This window comes from Carcharhinus amblyrhynchos, unplaced genomic scaffold (genome assembly GCF_965287045.1).
Source record: "Carcharhinus amblyrhynchos unplaced genomic scaffold, sCarAmb.v2.hapA scaffold_56, whole genome shotgun sequence".
Classification (NCBI taxonomy): Eukaryota; Metazoa; Chordata; class Chondrichthyes; order Carcharhiniformes; family Carcharhinidae; genus Carcharhinus; species Carcharhinus amblyrhynchos.
Window position 1 is genome coordinate 1,321,234 of NW_027649797.1, and position 14,999 is coordinate 1,336,232.

Here is a 14,999-nt window from a genome sequence, read left to right on the forward strand (position 1 = left end):
GAAGGGCAATGACGCCCCTATGATGAATGTTGTGAAGCCAGTAAGCAATGCGATGAGCTTTATTGAAACAAACCTAGCAAAACATACTGGTCATCTCGTTCATCAGGACCTCAAGTTACAATATAACATAACTGGAAAAATTTTTTTGTAAAATTCATTACAGCTTAAAGCAGAGGCATGACATCTGACCATGTATTCTAGATGTATTGTTTTGATTCATACTGGGTGATTCAAGACAGATTAGAAAAATAAAGGAACCAGCTAAACTGACCAAGATATTGGTCTGTATTTTCTCTTCTTAGGACTAGCCAACTGCTTCCTATTTTTAAATCAACTGCATTTTTAGTTCTCATTGTCAAATAAATATACTGACCCAAAACTTCCTAATCTGAACAAAAATCTAGAAACTGGTTCCTTCTCATTAACCTGAACCCTTCATGCTCCATTAGATATGAAACCAGGTTGTGGAGAATTCATTTGAAAGATGATAACTAACAAATCTGAAGATGCACAGTCCATTCTGTAGAAGGCGGATATCATATTCATTGAACAATCATTTCAAATATTGAAGAGTGTTCTTGAGTATCAATATCCTGCCCAAAAGGCATGATACTAGGCCCTGTCCATCCCATCACTGGATTTTGTGGAATAACCTGGAACCTGTGGATGCTAGAAAGCAGGGAAGATCAGAAGGGCAGGGAATGGCACAGTTTTGGAGTCCGGCAAAAGGATAAATGAAATTTGGAGGTGGTGATGTGATGTCCTGATTTCAAAGTCTGTTGCAAGATGGAAAGCAGTGTTGGAGAGTGAAATTGCCAGCTTAAGGGAACCACAAGAGAAAAGTTCAGAGCAGTGATGACCAACAGTAGTAGCAATAAAACAGAGAAAGAAGTAAGGCCGGAACAGAAAGAACTACTGACCACCTATACCTATACTTTTCCAATTAAAAAGGAACTTGTATCAATTATAGGGTTTCTATTACAGACCCATCAGAGTTATCCTGCATTATACACCATAAATTGGAATGTGTTAAATATTCCATATACCTAAAATCATTATGAGCCAATGGACTCTTATGGGAAACCAATAGGATTCTTTAGTAAGAGGCACAGCAGCACTTAAAGGTAACTCTGAGCTGCAGCAACACCTCTACAAACTCCTGTGATAAGAGTGATATTGGGTCAGTATAGCAGTAAATAATATTAATCTCAGTCATAGTGTTGTCTAATTACCTAGCAACAAGCTGAAGGAAATGAGAGCAGCATCAAACTTATTACCCCACAAATCAGCAACAGGTTCAGATCTTGACAAAAATACAAAATTCTTTTTAAAATTTTTTTTATATATGTACAAAATAGGTAAATTTGTAGCCACCTACCGTGGTGCAGTGCTGGGCTGCGTCACTTATGTAAAGCATTTTAGTATTTCCGAAATGTGGGTGCAGCAGGGATTATTCCCACCTCAGGTGTCATCGGAGAGAGGAGGGATGTTTTGCTCCCCGTCTTAAACAAACATGGTGCAGAGTCTACGGCAGACCTTACTGGCATCCACTGGTCAAGGTTTGGGGGTTATGAAACAGGTAAACACGGTGGGACAGTCTTTGTCGCTTTTCCATCTCTTCTATCTCTCTTTCTTTCTCCCTCTCTTTCTCTCAATCCTCTCTCCAGACTGCATCTAACAACAAAACCTGGACCTCCCCTCTATTCCTCATGACTATTCAATTAACCAGAAGGCAGGTTCAGACTTGCCCAATGATGTTTGGGACTCTACCATTTCGGATCTGCGGTGACAGAGGGACTTCATTAATTAAAAAGGCATTATTTCACCTCGTGCAGGGGTTTATTAACCTTTTTCTTTACAATGAGCAATATTACCCAATGCCAGATTCCAAAACTAGTTAATACAGTTCAAAATTTAAATTGTGTTTTATTTCCAAAGAGCAATGGAAGATCAAACTCATTGACTTTTGCCCCTGGCACAACCTCTGCTTTCTAGTCACCAATTTTATCCCCCTTCCTGTCGCTGAATAAGACTGCACCAAACTGTTCGCAACCTCACCATCCTATTCAGCCCCAAGTTAAACTTCTAACTACATATTCTTTTCATTTCCAATACCTCCTATTTCTAATATCACTCATCTCCACCTCTGCCTCAGTTCAATCGCTGCTGAAAATCTCACGCATTCCTTCCAACACTCTCCTGGCCAGCTTCCCATCTTCCACCCTCCATTAATTTAAGCTCATCCAAAACTTTGCAGCGCATATCCTAACTCATCACAAGGCCCATTTTGGCTGGGACTCATCCCCTCTGTGCTTGCTGACGTACAATAGCTTCCAGTCCACCAGGACCTTGATTTTAAAATGCGCACCTTAGTTTTCATATCCATCCGTGGTCTCATCTTCTTCCATCTCTAAGCTTCTCCATCCCTACAACCTTCCAAAATCTTTTAATTTCTCCAATACTGGCCTCCTGTCCTTCACCTACCATTAGCTCCATGCCTTCAGGCATCTAGACCTTAAGTTCTGAATTCCCTCCCCAAATCTTTGCCTCTCTCTCCTACTTTAATATCGTCTTTGGCAACTGCCTCTTTGACCATGCTTCTGGTCACCTGTTTGAGTCAAAAAAGGCGACCAATCTAAATCTTTGTCTCATGTGAAGCTTCCCAAGACATTTTAATATTTTAAAGTTGCTATAAAGTTGCAAGCTATTGTTATTGTTGAAATGAAAGCTTCAGTTCACCTCAGCAACTAAAGGTCCCCATGCAGATACTATAGTTAAGAAAGCCCATCGATGTCTTTACTTTCTCAGGAGACTAAGGAAATTTGGCATATTCGCTGCAACTCTCACCAACTTCTACAGATGCACCATGGAAAGTATTCTTTCTGGTGTATCACAGCTTGCTATGGCTCCTGCTCTGTCCGTGACTGCAATAAACTACAAAGGGTCGTGAATGAAGCCCAGTCCATCACTCAAACCAGCCTCCCATCCATTGACACATTCCGCTGCCTTGGAAAAGCGGCCAGCATAATCAAGGACCCCATGCATCCCGTACATACTCTCTTCTACCTTCGTCCGTCAGGGAAATGATACATAAGTCTGAGGACATGTACCAATCGACTCAAAAACAGCTTCTTCCCTGTGCTATCAGACATTTGAACGGATTAAGTTGATCTTTCGCTACACCCTATCTATGACTGTAACACTATATTCTGCACTCTCTCCTTCTCTATGAACGGTATGCTTTGTCTGTATAGCATGCAAGAAACAATGCTTTTCACTGTAATATTAATACGTGACAATAAATCAAATCAAATAAACCAAATCAAATCAGGTTGATAAGGGTATATGCACCATTTCTTTTTCACAAATGTTTACCTGACAGACCAAATTAATCTTACTGTACAGTTACTTTAGTTAACCAAAAGTTAAATACTTCTCTTATGAGACCTCCATAAACCCCTACTTCCATTTTTATAAAACTGTTTTATAACCTATTACCATCAGTACATTAAAAACTACATTTATAGGGTGCATTATGCTTACTTCCTGTCATGCTTAAGGCATCACACTTCAGATTTTAGCATGTCATTTGACTCATTGGCACATTTCTAAAAGACTTGATTTCTCACTTCAAATAGTGAACTTTTGAGAGATGCAAACAATCTTTAGAAGAAGGAATAAAGCTGAGCAATTCAAAGGGGCTCTTCTAAAACAGAAAATGCTGTAAATCTCACTAAGTCTGGCACCATATGGAGAGCAAGAAACAGAGCCCCAAGACAAAGGCAAAATACTGCTGGAATCTGTGACAAAAACAGAAAATGGTTTTCTGGTGAAGGTTGCAAATTGCAGGTAGGCCAGCTGACTAGGGAAAAGGTTGGGGTGTTTAAAGGACATGTCTCGGTGCTATGCGACTTGCCCCCAGTTACAACAAAAACTGAAGGGTCCTCCAGCCCTCAAACCCCACAACTTCTCATCCACCCCCCTTTTGGCTTTTAAAAAATGTTCATGGGATGTGGGCATGGCTGGCTAGGCCAGCATTTATTATCTATCCTTCAGGGCATCTAAGACTCACTCAGAATTGTGTTTCTGGAGTCACATATAGGCCTGTCTAGGTAAGGGTGACAGTCTTCCTTCCCCACAGGATATTAGTGAACCAGATGTTGGGCTTTTATGACAATTGACAATGGTCATCATTAGACTTTTAATTCCAGATTTTTACTGAACTCAAATTTCATCATCTGCCAGGGTGGGATTCGAATCTGGGTTCACAGATCATTATCCTGGGTCTCTAGAATACTACTTAAGTGACAATACCACTATGCACTGCCTCCCCGATCATTGGGCCTGTTAGCCTCTGGTTGGAATCCTGCTGGCCAGTTGAATCCAGTGTCAGGCTTAAAACGGGATTCCCGCCAGGCAGCAAACCCATTGCTGTGATCCCAGCCAGCCCCAATCAGGTTTCTGCCAGGGTAATGAAGAAGGCATTTAGCACAATGGTCTTCATCAGTCAGAACACTGAGTATAAAAGTTGGGACATTATATTACAGTTGTACACATTGTTGATGAGGTCACGCTTTAAGTATCGTATACAGTTCTGGTCATTCTTGTAGGAAAAACTTTGATAAACTGGGAAGAGTGCAAAGATGATTTACGAGGATGTTGCCAGGACTATTGAGCCTGAGTTATAGGGAGAGATTGGCCAGGCTAAGACTTAATTCCTTGAAACGTGGGAGAATGAGGGGTGACCTTATTGAGGTGTAGAAATCATGAGGGACATAGATAGGATGAAAGCACAGTCTTTTTCCCAGGGAAAGGGAAGTGAAAAACTTAAACCTATGCCCTCTAGTTAAGTTTAATGTGAAAGGGGAATGATTTAAAAGGGATCGGAGAGGCAACTTCTTCACGCAGAGGGTAGTGCATATATGGAATAAACTGCCACTGAAAGTGGTTGAGGCAGGTACAATAGCAACATTTAAAAACATTTGGATAAATACACAGATGGGAAAGGATTAGAGAGATATTGGCTAAACACAGGCAACTGGGATTAGTTCAATGGCACCACTGTTGGCATGGACCAGTTGGGCTAAAGTGCCTGTTTCCATGCTGTATTTCTCTATGACTATGAGCAGGCGGCAAACAATTGATTGTACAAAGCTGCTAATAAACATGTAATTAACAAGCTGGAAGGCTGATTCAGAGATCCTTCATTATGCACCACCCTACCATCCACAAGCTGGAAACCCACCGGGCAGGCTTGGGTACAGATCCTGTCAAATGTGGACCTAGCACCTTGTACTATGAGGAAGGCAAGGAGGAAGGGCGTACATGGTGTGCCCCTATCAGGCTGCAGAGGGGGTTCCCTCCCCAAGGGACCTGGGTGTTGTGGGCTCAGACTGGGGGAAAGGGCTTGACCTGAGAGGACTCTTCCCCTGGGATGGAGGTCTAGTGACTGCCTAACCAATATTATAAACATTCAGCCTTGGATTGACAAGTAGGATAATTTAAGAGGTTTAACTTCCTCTTCTAACCACAATGTTAACAAAGAACTGGAGACGCATTCAACCATAAAGGGAAGGAAAAACAAACAAGGTTCTTTGTTAGTGGGTAAGTAATCCATACTTGTCAATCAAACCACTTCAAAGAGTGAAGACACCAGATGTATAAAAATTTTAAGCAACTCCTCTACAATCCATAGTAGACACAATGGATGTGTCTACTATGTTTCCAGCAGCCACTCCATTACGCTGTAATATTGCGTAATGGAGTAGCCTCTGGAAACATCGTAGACACATCCATTATGATCAATAAATATTGATTCCCAATATTTGTTTTAGGAAGGGATCAAATTCTGGAATGGGTATTAAAAGTGCTTGAGGTTTTCCTATCAACTGACATGGCTAAAATACATTTCTTACAAGGCACAGTGTTCATTGAGGCCTGAGGGAAGAATGAAAGTGTGAATGTGAGTGAGAGTGTGAGTGTAGGGAGGGGGAGGAACAATTGATACCCAGCATGTCAGGAATTTCATAAGTAATTCCAGGACCCTCTGTCTAGTGCTCTCCATCTCCACTGATGGTGACCCCAAAGACTTAAATGGACTTGGGAGACTTAGCTGCATTGAATCCTTGCTGCTCGATGATGAAAGTGAACTTATGCCACAATGCTTGTGGTGGAAGAGATGAACTCCAGTCTGCTACACTTCTGAGGCTGAACACGAGCATCTAGATCCAGCATGGAAATGCTGAAAAAGATTCACAAGTTGGTTGACTTCCCTGCAGTTCCTCAGACCTAGAGGAGAATGGGTGTAATGACTTTAAATGACGAGGTCCAGGAGTTGGACCTGCTAGAATGTGAACTCTCTAATTGAGGCCTGTTAACGCTGCCCAGAGAGGGAGCTTTACAGAGACATATAACGTGGAGTGTCTGGGTCCCTGGCACTTGGGGTGAATACTTTGTTCTGGGAAGTACATACCTGAGTATGTGCAAACCATTGTAAATAAATCAGTTTTGGTGTAGGGACACTGGCCTCAACTTATTTCAGGGGTATTACGCTTGCCAGCAGGGGTTGCCATGTCCATTGAGGTGGGGGGGCTTTTTGTCAGCCTGGAGATTGAGTGCACTGTAAAAACAGTTCTTAGATCTCTAAGGCCAGGCTGGCTGACATGTTTCCCAGAAATTAAAATGGTTAAGGTGGGTGACTCCCACCTGGCATGCCTTGCTAATGTCAACTCAAAACGCTGGTTTTCCTGCTAGTGGGCACACTTAGAAGGCAAATGGGAGAATTTCTCTCTCTACAGATGCTGCCATGCATGTTGAGTATTTCTAGCATTTTCTGTCCCTTTATCAGATTTCCGTCATCTGTTGTATTTTCTCCTGAGCTCTCATAATTTCCATGATGGAGCACAGGAGTTCATAGGCTGCAACAATTACCTTGATTTATTTATTTAGGCCACTTCTCCACACGGAGTACTTTGGTACTGCCCAGAAAAGCACAAGGTGCATTAGCAAACTGAACCATGGTAAAGACTTCAGATTACTTGTGAGCTGGTGTTAAAATAACATAATTTCAATTGATTCATAGAGGTAAAACTACAATTGCAAACAAAGGAAATCTGAACTTGAGTAGAGAATTGACAGAAGGAAAGAACTTGCCTTTACATAGCAGCCCATAAACTCGGAGTCGCAAAACACTAGTCAACCAATGAATTACTCTGAAATGTAGTCAACATTTTTAAGTAGGCAGATGCAACAGTTAGTTTAGACAAAAAAAAGTCAGAAGCAGCAACTGAACATGCAAACAGTTGATCTATTTCAGTGGCTTTGGTTGAGGAAAGAATATTGGCAAAAAATTAGGAGAAATACTTGCTCCTTGTTGAAAATGTGAGGGGATCTTTTATATAGATTTCAGTGGACAGATAGGGTCAATTTTAATATCTTGTCCAAGCAATGGCACTTTTGACAATGCAGTAATGTCCAAACACTGCTCTGCAATATGGACTTAGATCGACAGAGGGATTCGGTCCACAAGCATATGACTCAGTAAAGGATTGGTGTTCCCAACTAGGAAAGTTGAAATTCATAACAAGTTTCATAGAGGTTTCACCCTCACAATGCTTACTGTTCCATTTACAATCACAGCCACAACTATTCTACAAAAACAAAATACATCCAAATTATCCAAATCAAAATTCCCCATCCAATGTGGAAGTACACAGCAAAGCCAGGAGTTGAATCCTCAATTGCTGTTGAGATAACTGATTTCTGCAAAAGTGGGTCTAAGTACTCAGATCTGATGAGAAGCAAAATAAAAATCTCAAAATTCTTGTTCCAGTGTTTTCTTGGAAACATGGATATTAGATAATTCATTAATTCATCTTACACTCCAAACAACCAGCTGTACTTGTAGAAAGGGAATGGTAGAGAAATGGCATTAAATCTTTGTAGCACTATTTCTAATCCACATTCTGTTCAAGCCTGACTTCTCACCACAAATGCAATATTCTTGAATTTACCCTCAGGAACGAGTTAGTGATACTGACTCTCCAAAGTCAAATAATCTGCTGACGTGCATCTTCTTGGCCCACATGCCTAGAAGGTTACTTGGATATATACTACCCTGGACTCAGCAGGAGTTACAGTCTTCAGGGGAGGAGATTACAAAAATTAGGTGAATAAAACCCTTTTGCATCCTGGTCACTGATTGCTGATTGTGATGCAAGGACAGAATATGCCCATGTAGGATTTTATACCAATGAACTATCCACAAATACTCTTGGAAAGTCTGCATCTGTTGAGTGTAATTATCACACCTTGTGTATTCTACAGTTATAAGATTTGATGTCAGTAATTTTCTATCTTGCACGCTCCTTCCCAGCCTATCTCCTGCCAGTCTTTCACCAATTGCTCAAACACAAACTGTATGTTTTGAGCTCTGAGGCTATCCTCAGTTGGCATTTTGGTCACTTGGGCTTGAGAGGGTTATATCTGGTTGTCAAGGCAGCCTACTGAGCTAGATTCTGCTGCAGCTGACAGTTAGCTATTTAAGTTAATAGATTAGACTCTGAAGAACAGATAGCCAATCTCTTCAACACAAAGTTGTTGAGGAGAAACGTAATGATTTTATCCATGCTGAGGCACCATTATTTCTAGAAAGCAAGCTCACTGCCTCATAAAATAATTATTAAGATGATGTTCTAGATAGTTTGTGGATTTTGTGGTCAATAGTGAAGTATGGGTGCTCATTGTTAACCTCAAAGTAAGCACACAAAGATCCAGCGATCTGTGTGGCTTAGTTTTCCCCTTTCCTAATACTAGTTTAAATCTGGTACCAAGTCAAAAGGATGACAGTGTGCAGCAAGCTGTGATGTCCACAAACTTATCACATTTTAAGTACTCATACACAATAAACTGTGAAGTTAAAAGCATTTAATACTTAATTTAAATTTTCAAATAGAGAAATAAATGATTATAATTGAATTAAGATGGGAAGTTAAATTAACAAGTTAGGCAAATGAAAATTAAATTAAACTGAAAGTGTGGGTTTTTTTACTTCTATGGACATCCCACAATTACAAAATTAATTTTCCAGGCAAATAAGGGTGTTTAGAAATAATCATGAAGTTAGTGAGCCGTTATACCTCATACAACATACAACTTAGACAAGGATTTTTACAGTGAGGCTTATTAAGCTTCGGGCTCTTGTCAATTCAATTGATTGCAATCTGGGGATGATGGGGACGGGTGTCTCAACAGCGCATCCTCTGGAGAAGCACAGAATTACTTTCAGGATGCTTTGGATTTTCTTGTAATTCTGCATTCATGTGACTCCAGAATTTGTTGTCACGTTTATTGGAGCAATGATGGCAAACGCTGACAGTTTCATTACCATTCCCTAGCAAATCCAAGTACTTTGTATTGTAAAAGCAAACAGAAAATTGTCAAAAGAAAGACCTTGCATTTATTTTGATTCATATAATGATTATAGGACATTCAGCCCATCAAGTTTGTTCCAGCTCTCTGCCAGAACAATCTAGTTAGTCCCAACTTCCTTTAGCCTTGCAAAATTTTTCCTTCAGTTCTTATCCAATTCCCTTTTGAAAGCCACGATGAATGTGCCCCCACCGCACTCTCAGGCAGTGCATGGCATTAATTTTTCATACCCAAAATATATGCTGCTTAAGTACACTGGAGACTGAATGTGTTTTGGTATGGTTGATTGTCATCAAAAGGGAACATGTCAAACTGACCATAGCTGTGCATTCCTTAGAAGCATGAGTCAGGTGGGGCCAGATAGCAGAGATCTATGATGATCAGATTAGACAGTGGTGGATTTGGGCGCTGGAGAAGCAAAGGTTTAGGTAACTAGAATATTAAGAGTCAGGGGAAATTGGAATCCAACATGCATGGGCAAAGTGTACAGGAACAAACAGATGGCCAATGTGAATGTACCAAAGAAACATTTAAACAACTTTCCTTCATTTGGAGTGAGGCGGATAGACCCAATAGTCTGTACAAAGAGCACCCCTAACAAATAGAGGTAATTGTAAAGAGTGATGCTGTGTTGACTAATCCTGTAGGTTGTTAATCAGTAGTACAGAAATTTCCCTTTAATAGTAGGAGTCTGGTTTAAATAAATAGAATTTTGATAACTAAAAACTAACCAGCTCAGATCTGCTTTTCAACTTATTGTATGTGTAAACAAGCCAGCTTCACATCTGTGCTGTGTGAGTGGCCCAGATTTGCGCATTTACACATTGCTGTTTTAATACAGAAAGTTTCCTGTGTAAGCTCTGCTCCCTGCTCAGCCCATGTTTGACTTTGAACTTGGGGTGGCTCAGACTTTGGACTTAGTAGTCCTGCAAGCCATGCTCTGTAGTGACAATTATACGTGGTCCAGCCCCGTCTGTTTTCATCAGCTGCTGTGCCCCCCTTTCCAGGGACAACCAGATATATTAAATCATTCTTGAGTTTTCCCTTCATCTAAAAAGATATCTGAAGAACCTGAACATCTTTGAAATTATGTGAAATAACAGGCTGCAGTAAATAATGACGGACCTTGGTAGGGGTGTCTGGTTTACAATGATGGTCACGTCAAATTGTGTCTTTATTACTCACATTTTCACGACAACTTATGATCACATTATGTAATCAGTACAATTAGTTCTGAAGCTGCAGACAGTTTGCATTTTGTTGGGAGGTGACTGATGTAAACCACACTCAACAGAGCCCTCTAGTGAAATCACAGGAAAATATAATGGAAACAACCAATTCGGCTGAAGGGGGATTTTACATTTCTTGATAACGTCGGCCTTACAAATGGAAGCAAAATGTTTATTTTCACCCCCTAGAACCCTCTAATCTACGATGCCTTGGCCAAGTGAGTACCCCTGTTTTCTGATTTCCCCTCCCTGTGAGATACAATAGATTTTTGCACAGTGCCTGTTCCTGATGGTATAGGCAGGACTGAGACCTTGACACATGACTGGGAAACCGTGCCATGCCTTTCTATATATCATTCTGTAATTTTCCAAAACACAGGCAAAGCGACACATTAATATGGTGAAGTCTCTTCAGAAAAGCACCTATTTATAGGGCTGATGGTCCACAGGGACATCAACAACTTACATTTGTATGGCACATTTAATGTAGAAAATGCCCTAGCCATTGCGCAGAGGAGGAATGGACACAAAAGTAGGGAAGAATTAGGAGAGTTGACCGAAAGTACAGTCAAATAGAAGGGGCTTTCGAAAGATGGGGCAGGGATATCCAGGGGCAAAGAATACTGGCAGGAAATGTCAGAAATTAGGGCTAAGACAGCTGAATGTTTTGAAACTGATGATGAAGAGGAGGGGGAGGCAAGATTTGGTAGACACATGAAGATACCAATTAGGAGACATAGGCTAGAAGAGCCCTTGAGCCTGCTCCACCATTTAGTAAGATCATGGTTGATCGAATTGTGGCCTCACCGCCACTTTCCAAGGTTTTTCCCAATAATCTTTATCTCTCATTAGGCAAGAATCTAGCAATCCCTGCTTTAAAATATTCAATGACCCTACTTCACTACTCTTCAGGGAGTAAAGTTTAAAATAGTCACAACCCTCAAAGAAAAATATCTCATCTCCATTTTAAGTGGGAGACCTGTTATTTTTAAAACTGTGTCCCCTAGTTGTAGTCTCTCCCACAAGGAGAAACATTCTTTCGGCATCCACTCTGTCAAGTCCCCTCTGGATCTTAGCTTTTCAATAAGATTATCTCTTATTCTTCTAAATGCTAATGGAAGCAAGCCGAACCTCTCCACCTTTCCTCATAAGATAATTCCCCTCATCAAAGGCATCTTCTCTGAACTGCTTCTAATGTACTTCTATCCTTCCTCAAAAAAGGAGACAAAAACTGTACACGCCACTCTAGAAATGGTCTCAATGATCTATGCAACTGCAGCAAAACCATCCCTACTTTTATATTCCGTTTCCCTTGTAATAAATGACAACATTCCGTTTGCTTTCCTAATCTTTTGCTGTGTCTGCATACTAACATTTCATGTACTAGGACAGCTAGATGTTTATGTGCTGCAAGAGTTCTGCAATTACTATTAAATATTTTGCATTCCTTTTCTTTCTACAAAAGTAGAAAAGTCCACTTACCAGAACAAGTATAGCCTGCTCTCTGACAGGTGCTAAAATGTGTTGCTTTAAGAAACTGTCCCATAACACTCTCATCCAGGCTACCTTTGCAATCTGATTTTTCCAACCAACTAACCAATCTATTAAAATTACCCATGATTATCGCCATATCTTTCTCACAAACCCCAAGCTTCCATTATTTCTTCCTGTATATGAATTTCTAGGATCTGGTCACTGTTAGAGGGATAATAAAACCCAAAAGTGGCTTCTTCCTATCTTCAACTGTTTCTGGCCTCAGTGCATTGGAGGGTGAGGTGAACCACAGTGAAATAATCTGCTTAATGTGGCAGGGGAGGCGGGGGGCACTTTCTATTGCTCTTTGTCAGGAGAAGACAACTCATAATGTTGCTGAGCGCTGCAGAATCGGTGGGGGAATGCCAAATCTGCTAATCCTCACAAAGTATGAAGTGATGCACTAGAGCTAGAATGCCACCAACCAGCTTGCTCCTCTGGTCGTGGTGAGGCAGGGATCCGGGATGATGGTAAGACTGCAAGGTCACAAATATTTGAGCCACAGGCACTGGAAACTTTAAGAACTTCAGTCATCAAAAAGTGAACTGTCGCAGCCGCAGCGTCCATTGAAGCACCAATGCAGATGGCACCATGCAACACCTCTCCATTATCTTTTCAGGGTGCCTAGCATGAATATGATTGAAATTACTGATCTTTATCCTCCCTTCCAAAGAACTGTCACCCATAGCAACAGCTGGCAATCCCAAGGATTCCCTGTTAAGCTCCCAGGAAGATACAGGGAAGATCCTGATCAGTGTCACACCTTCTCTCAGAACTCTGCACCAGCGCAGAAACTCATATTGGTGAGAATTAGGTCATTGGCTCCACAAATAGTGCAAAGTGGTGAGGGCACATCAGGCTCGTGTGAAGACATGGCAGAGGCAGAGAGATCCTCAGGTGCTGACTGTGGGAGCACTGTTGGAGACTAGGACCACACAGAGTTGGAAGCTGATGACAAGCATCTGGAGATGTCCATCAGATAGCAGATGCTGTATGTACAGAGAAATCTAGTGGAGATCTATGAGAATCTGCATGCAAATGCTTTGATCACTGAGTCTACATGAAACATGAGCACTGCGTTGATTCTGAGTACGTAGCACACATCCTCCTCCATTGGGAAGATGGCGATACTAGTGAAGCAGCTGCTTTAGGGACACCCTTAAGGGCTCCAGGAGGCATGTATGGACTAGCAAACCAGCACACTGGCCGTGACCTCTGGGGATTACTGCCAATGTGAGAGATGACTGAGGCACCTGGTCACTCTGCTAGATGCCCATCCATCTAGGTTAACCATAATTACAGAATCCCTACAGTAAATAGGCCATTCAGCCCATTGAGTCCACACCAACTCTCTGATAGAGTATCTTACCCAGGCCCTCTTCTCCCTTACTCTATCCCTGTAATCCCACACATTTCCCATTGCTAATCCAATCATCTATAAATCTTTGCACATTAAAGGTCAATTTAGCATGTCCAATCTACCTAACCTGCACATCTTTGGACTTTGGGGGGAAACCCACGCACACAGGGAGAATATCTGTATGGAGTTTGCACAGTCACCCTAAGCTGGAATTGAACCTGGGTCCCTGGAGCTGAGAGGCAGCAGAGCTAACTGTTGTATCACCCTTCTATGAAAAAGATTTTATATACTTCGGGTGTGTGCCCAGCCCAGACATGTAAAATTCTGGTCTTGGAGTGTGTGAAGAATGTAACTCAAGAGGTCAGGAAGGAGGGTGGTGGAGAAGTTGAACCTGGCGATAACAAAAGCAGAAAGAAGGGTTTCAGCAACAGTGAAAAAAAATGAGGTGGGTTGGGGGTAAGGGCAAGCAATTCAGAGGCATTGGTAATGGATTGGATTTGGGGTTTGAAGTTCAAATGTGGTTGAAACAGGTGATTGGTTGTGGGCCATCCACCTACATGGACCACCATACGAACAAATCTGCGAATAATAAATGCTACCCTGTTTGTAGATTGTTCTTTTCTCTGTCAACCAGGACTGAGCTGCACCCAACCATAGAATTCTTACTGCTGTATCTGCAGTTGCTTAAAAATTTTGATTCAGGGCAAAATGGTTGGTATTTCATGGCTTTCAGATTCAAAAGACTGCAACTAACTGAAGTAAAAGGGACAAATTCATTCTTAGAAATGAAAAACTGAGTTTTATAATGAAGTATGTTACAATTAAATTGATTATTTTTAAAGGATGGCAAGATTTGTGGCTATGAGTAGCTGAGAGCAGTTTAACTCCCTTACTTGGTAATAATAGAGCCTATTCAATATTTGGCTGCTCGGGTTGGTGCTGCAGATGGTGTAACAGAGCTTCTAGTTGACAGGCTTGGCTTGGTGTATAATTAGTGCGTCAAAGGAAGCTTTAACTGCCTCATTCCACTGACCCGAGGCCAAGGCTATTAAACACAAACAGCTTCCCTCCATTAACAGAGGTTTTGGTGGGAATAAGACATTAGAGGAGGGAAAAGTTCACATTTAGGAGGGAATCACAATTCAGTCAAATGCTTGTGTTTTGTGCATCACTGTATGTGGTATTCCTGTTCAGTAACTTATCTTGCAAAAAATAAGAAGTCCACCATCCATGAAATTATCCTCAAAAAGATAAGCAAAACTCCTGCTGGCCAATCATAAGAAGCCCAGGGGAAACGACCCAGCACATGAGTTAATCAACAAAGCTATTCCTTTGTGAATATAAATGTGACAAAGAAGGCCTAATAGAAATAAACAAAATAATTGACAGGGTAGAAAGTATAAAGTTAGAACAGCAGCTTCACATTGACATTAATCTAAAAAATCTCA

At 41.2% G+C, this 14,999-nt stretch overlaps 1 protein-coding gene across 2 annotated transcripts in view; it reads right to left on the bottom strand.

The window, feature by feature from the left end:
- The window catches only part of tp73 (tumor protein p73), a 138,910-nt gene that overhangs the window by 75,501 nt on the left and 48,410 nt on the right, over nt 1-14,999 (bottom strand). The window contains exon 1 of one of the 2 annotated variants that reach the window (XM_080182488.1): nt 1,379-1,614. The exons of the other annotated variant lie outside the window; for it this stretch is intronic. Coding sequence (XP_080038614.1) covers nt 1,379-1,417 — 39 coding nt within the window. The 5' untranslated portion in view covers nt 1,418-1,614. Of the gene's footprint in view, nt 1-1,378; nt 1,615-14,999 lie in introns of those variants that run through there. 2 annotated transcript variants of the gene reach the window in all.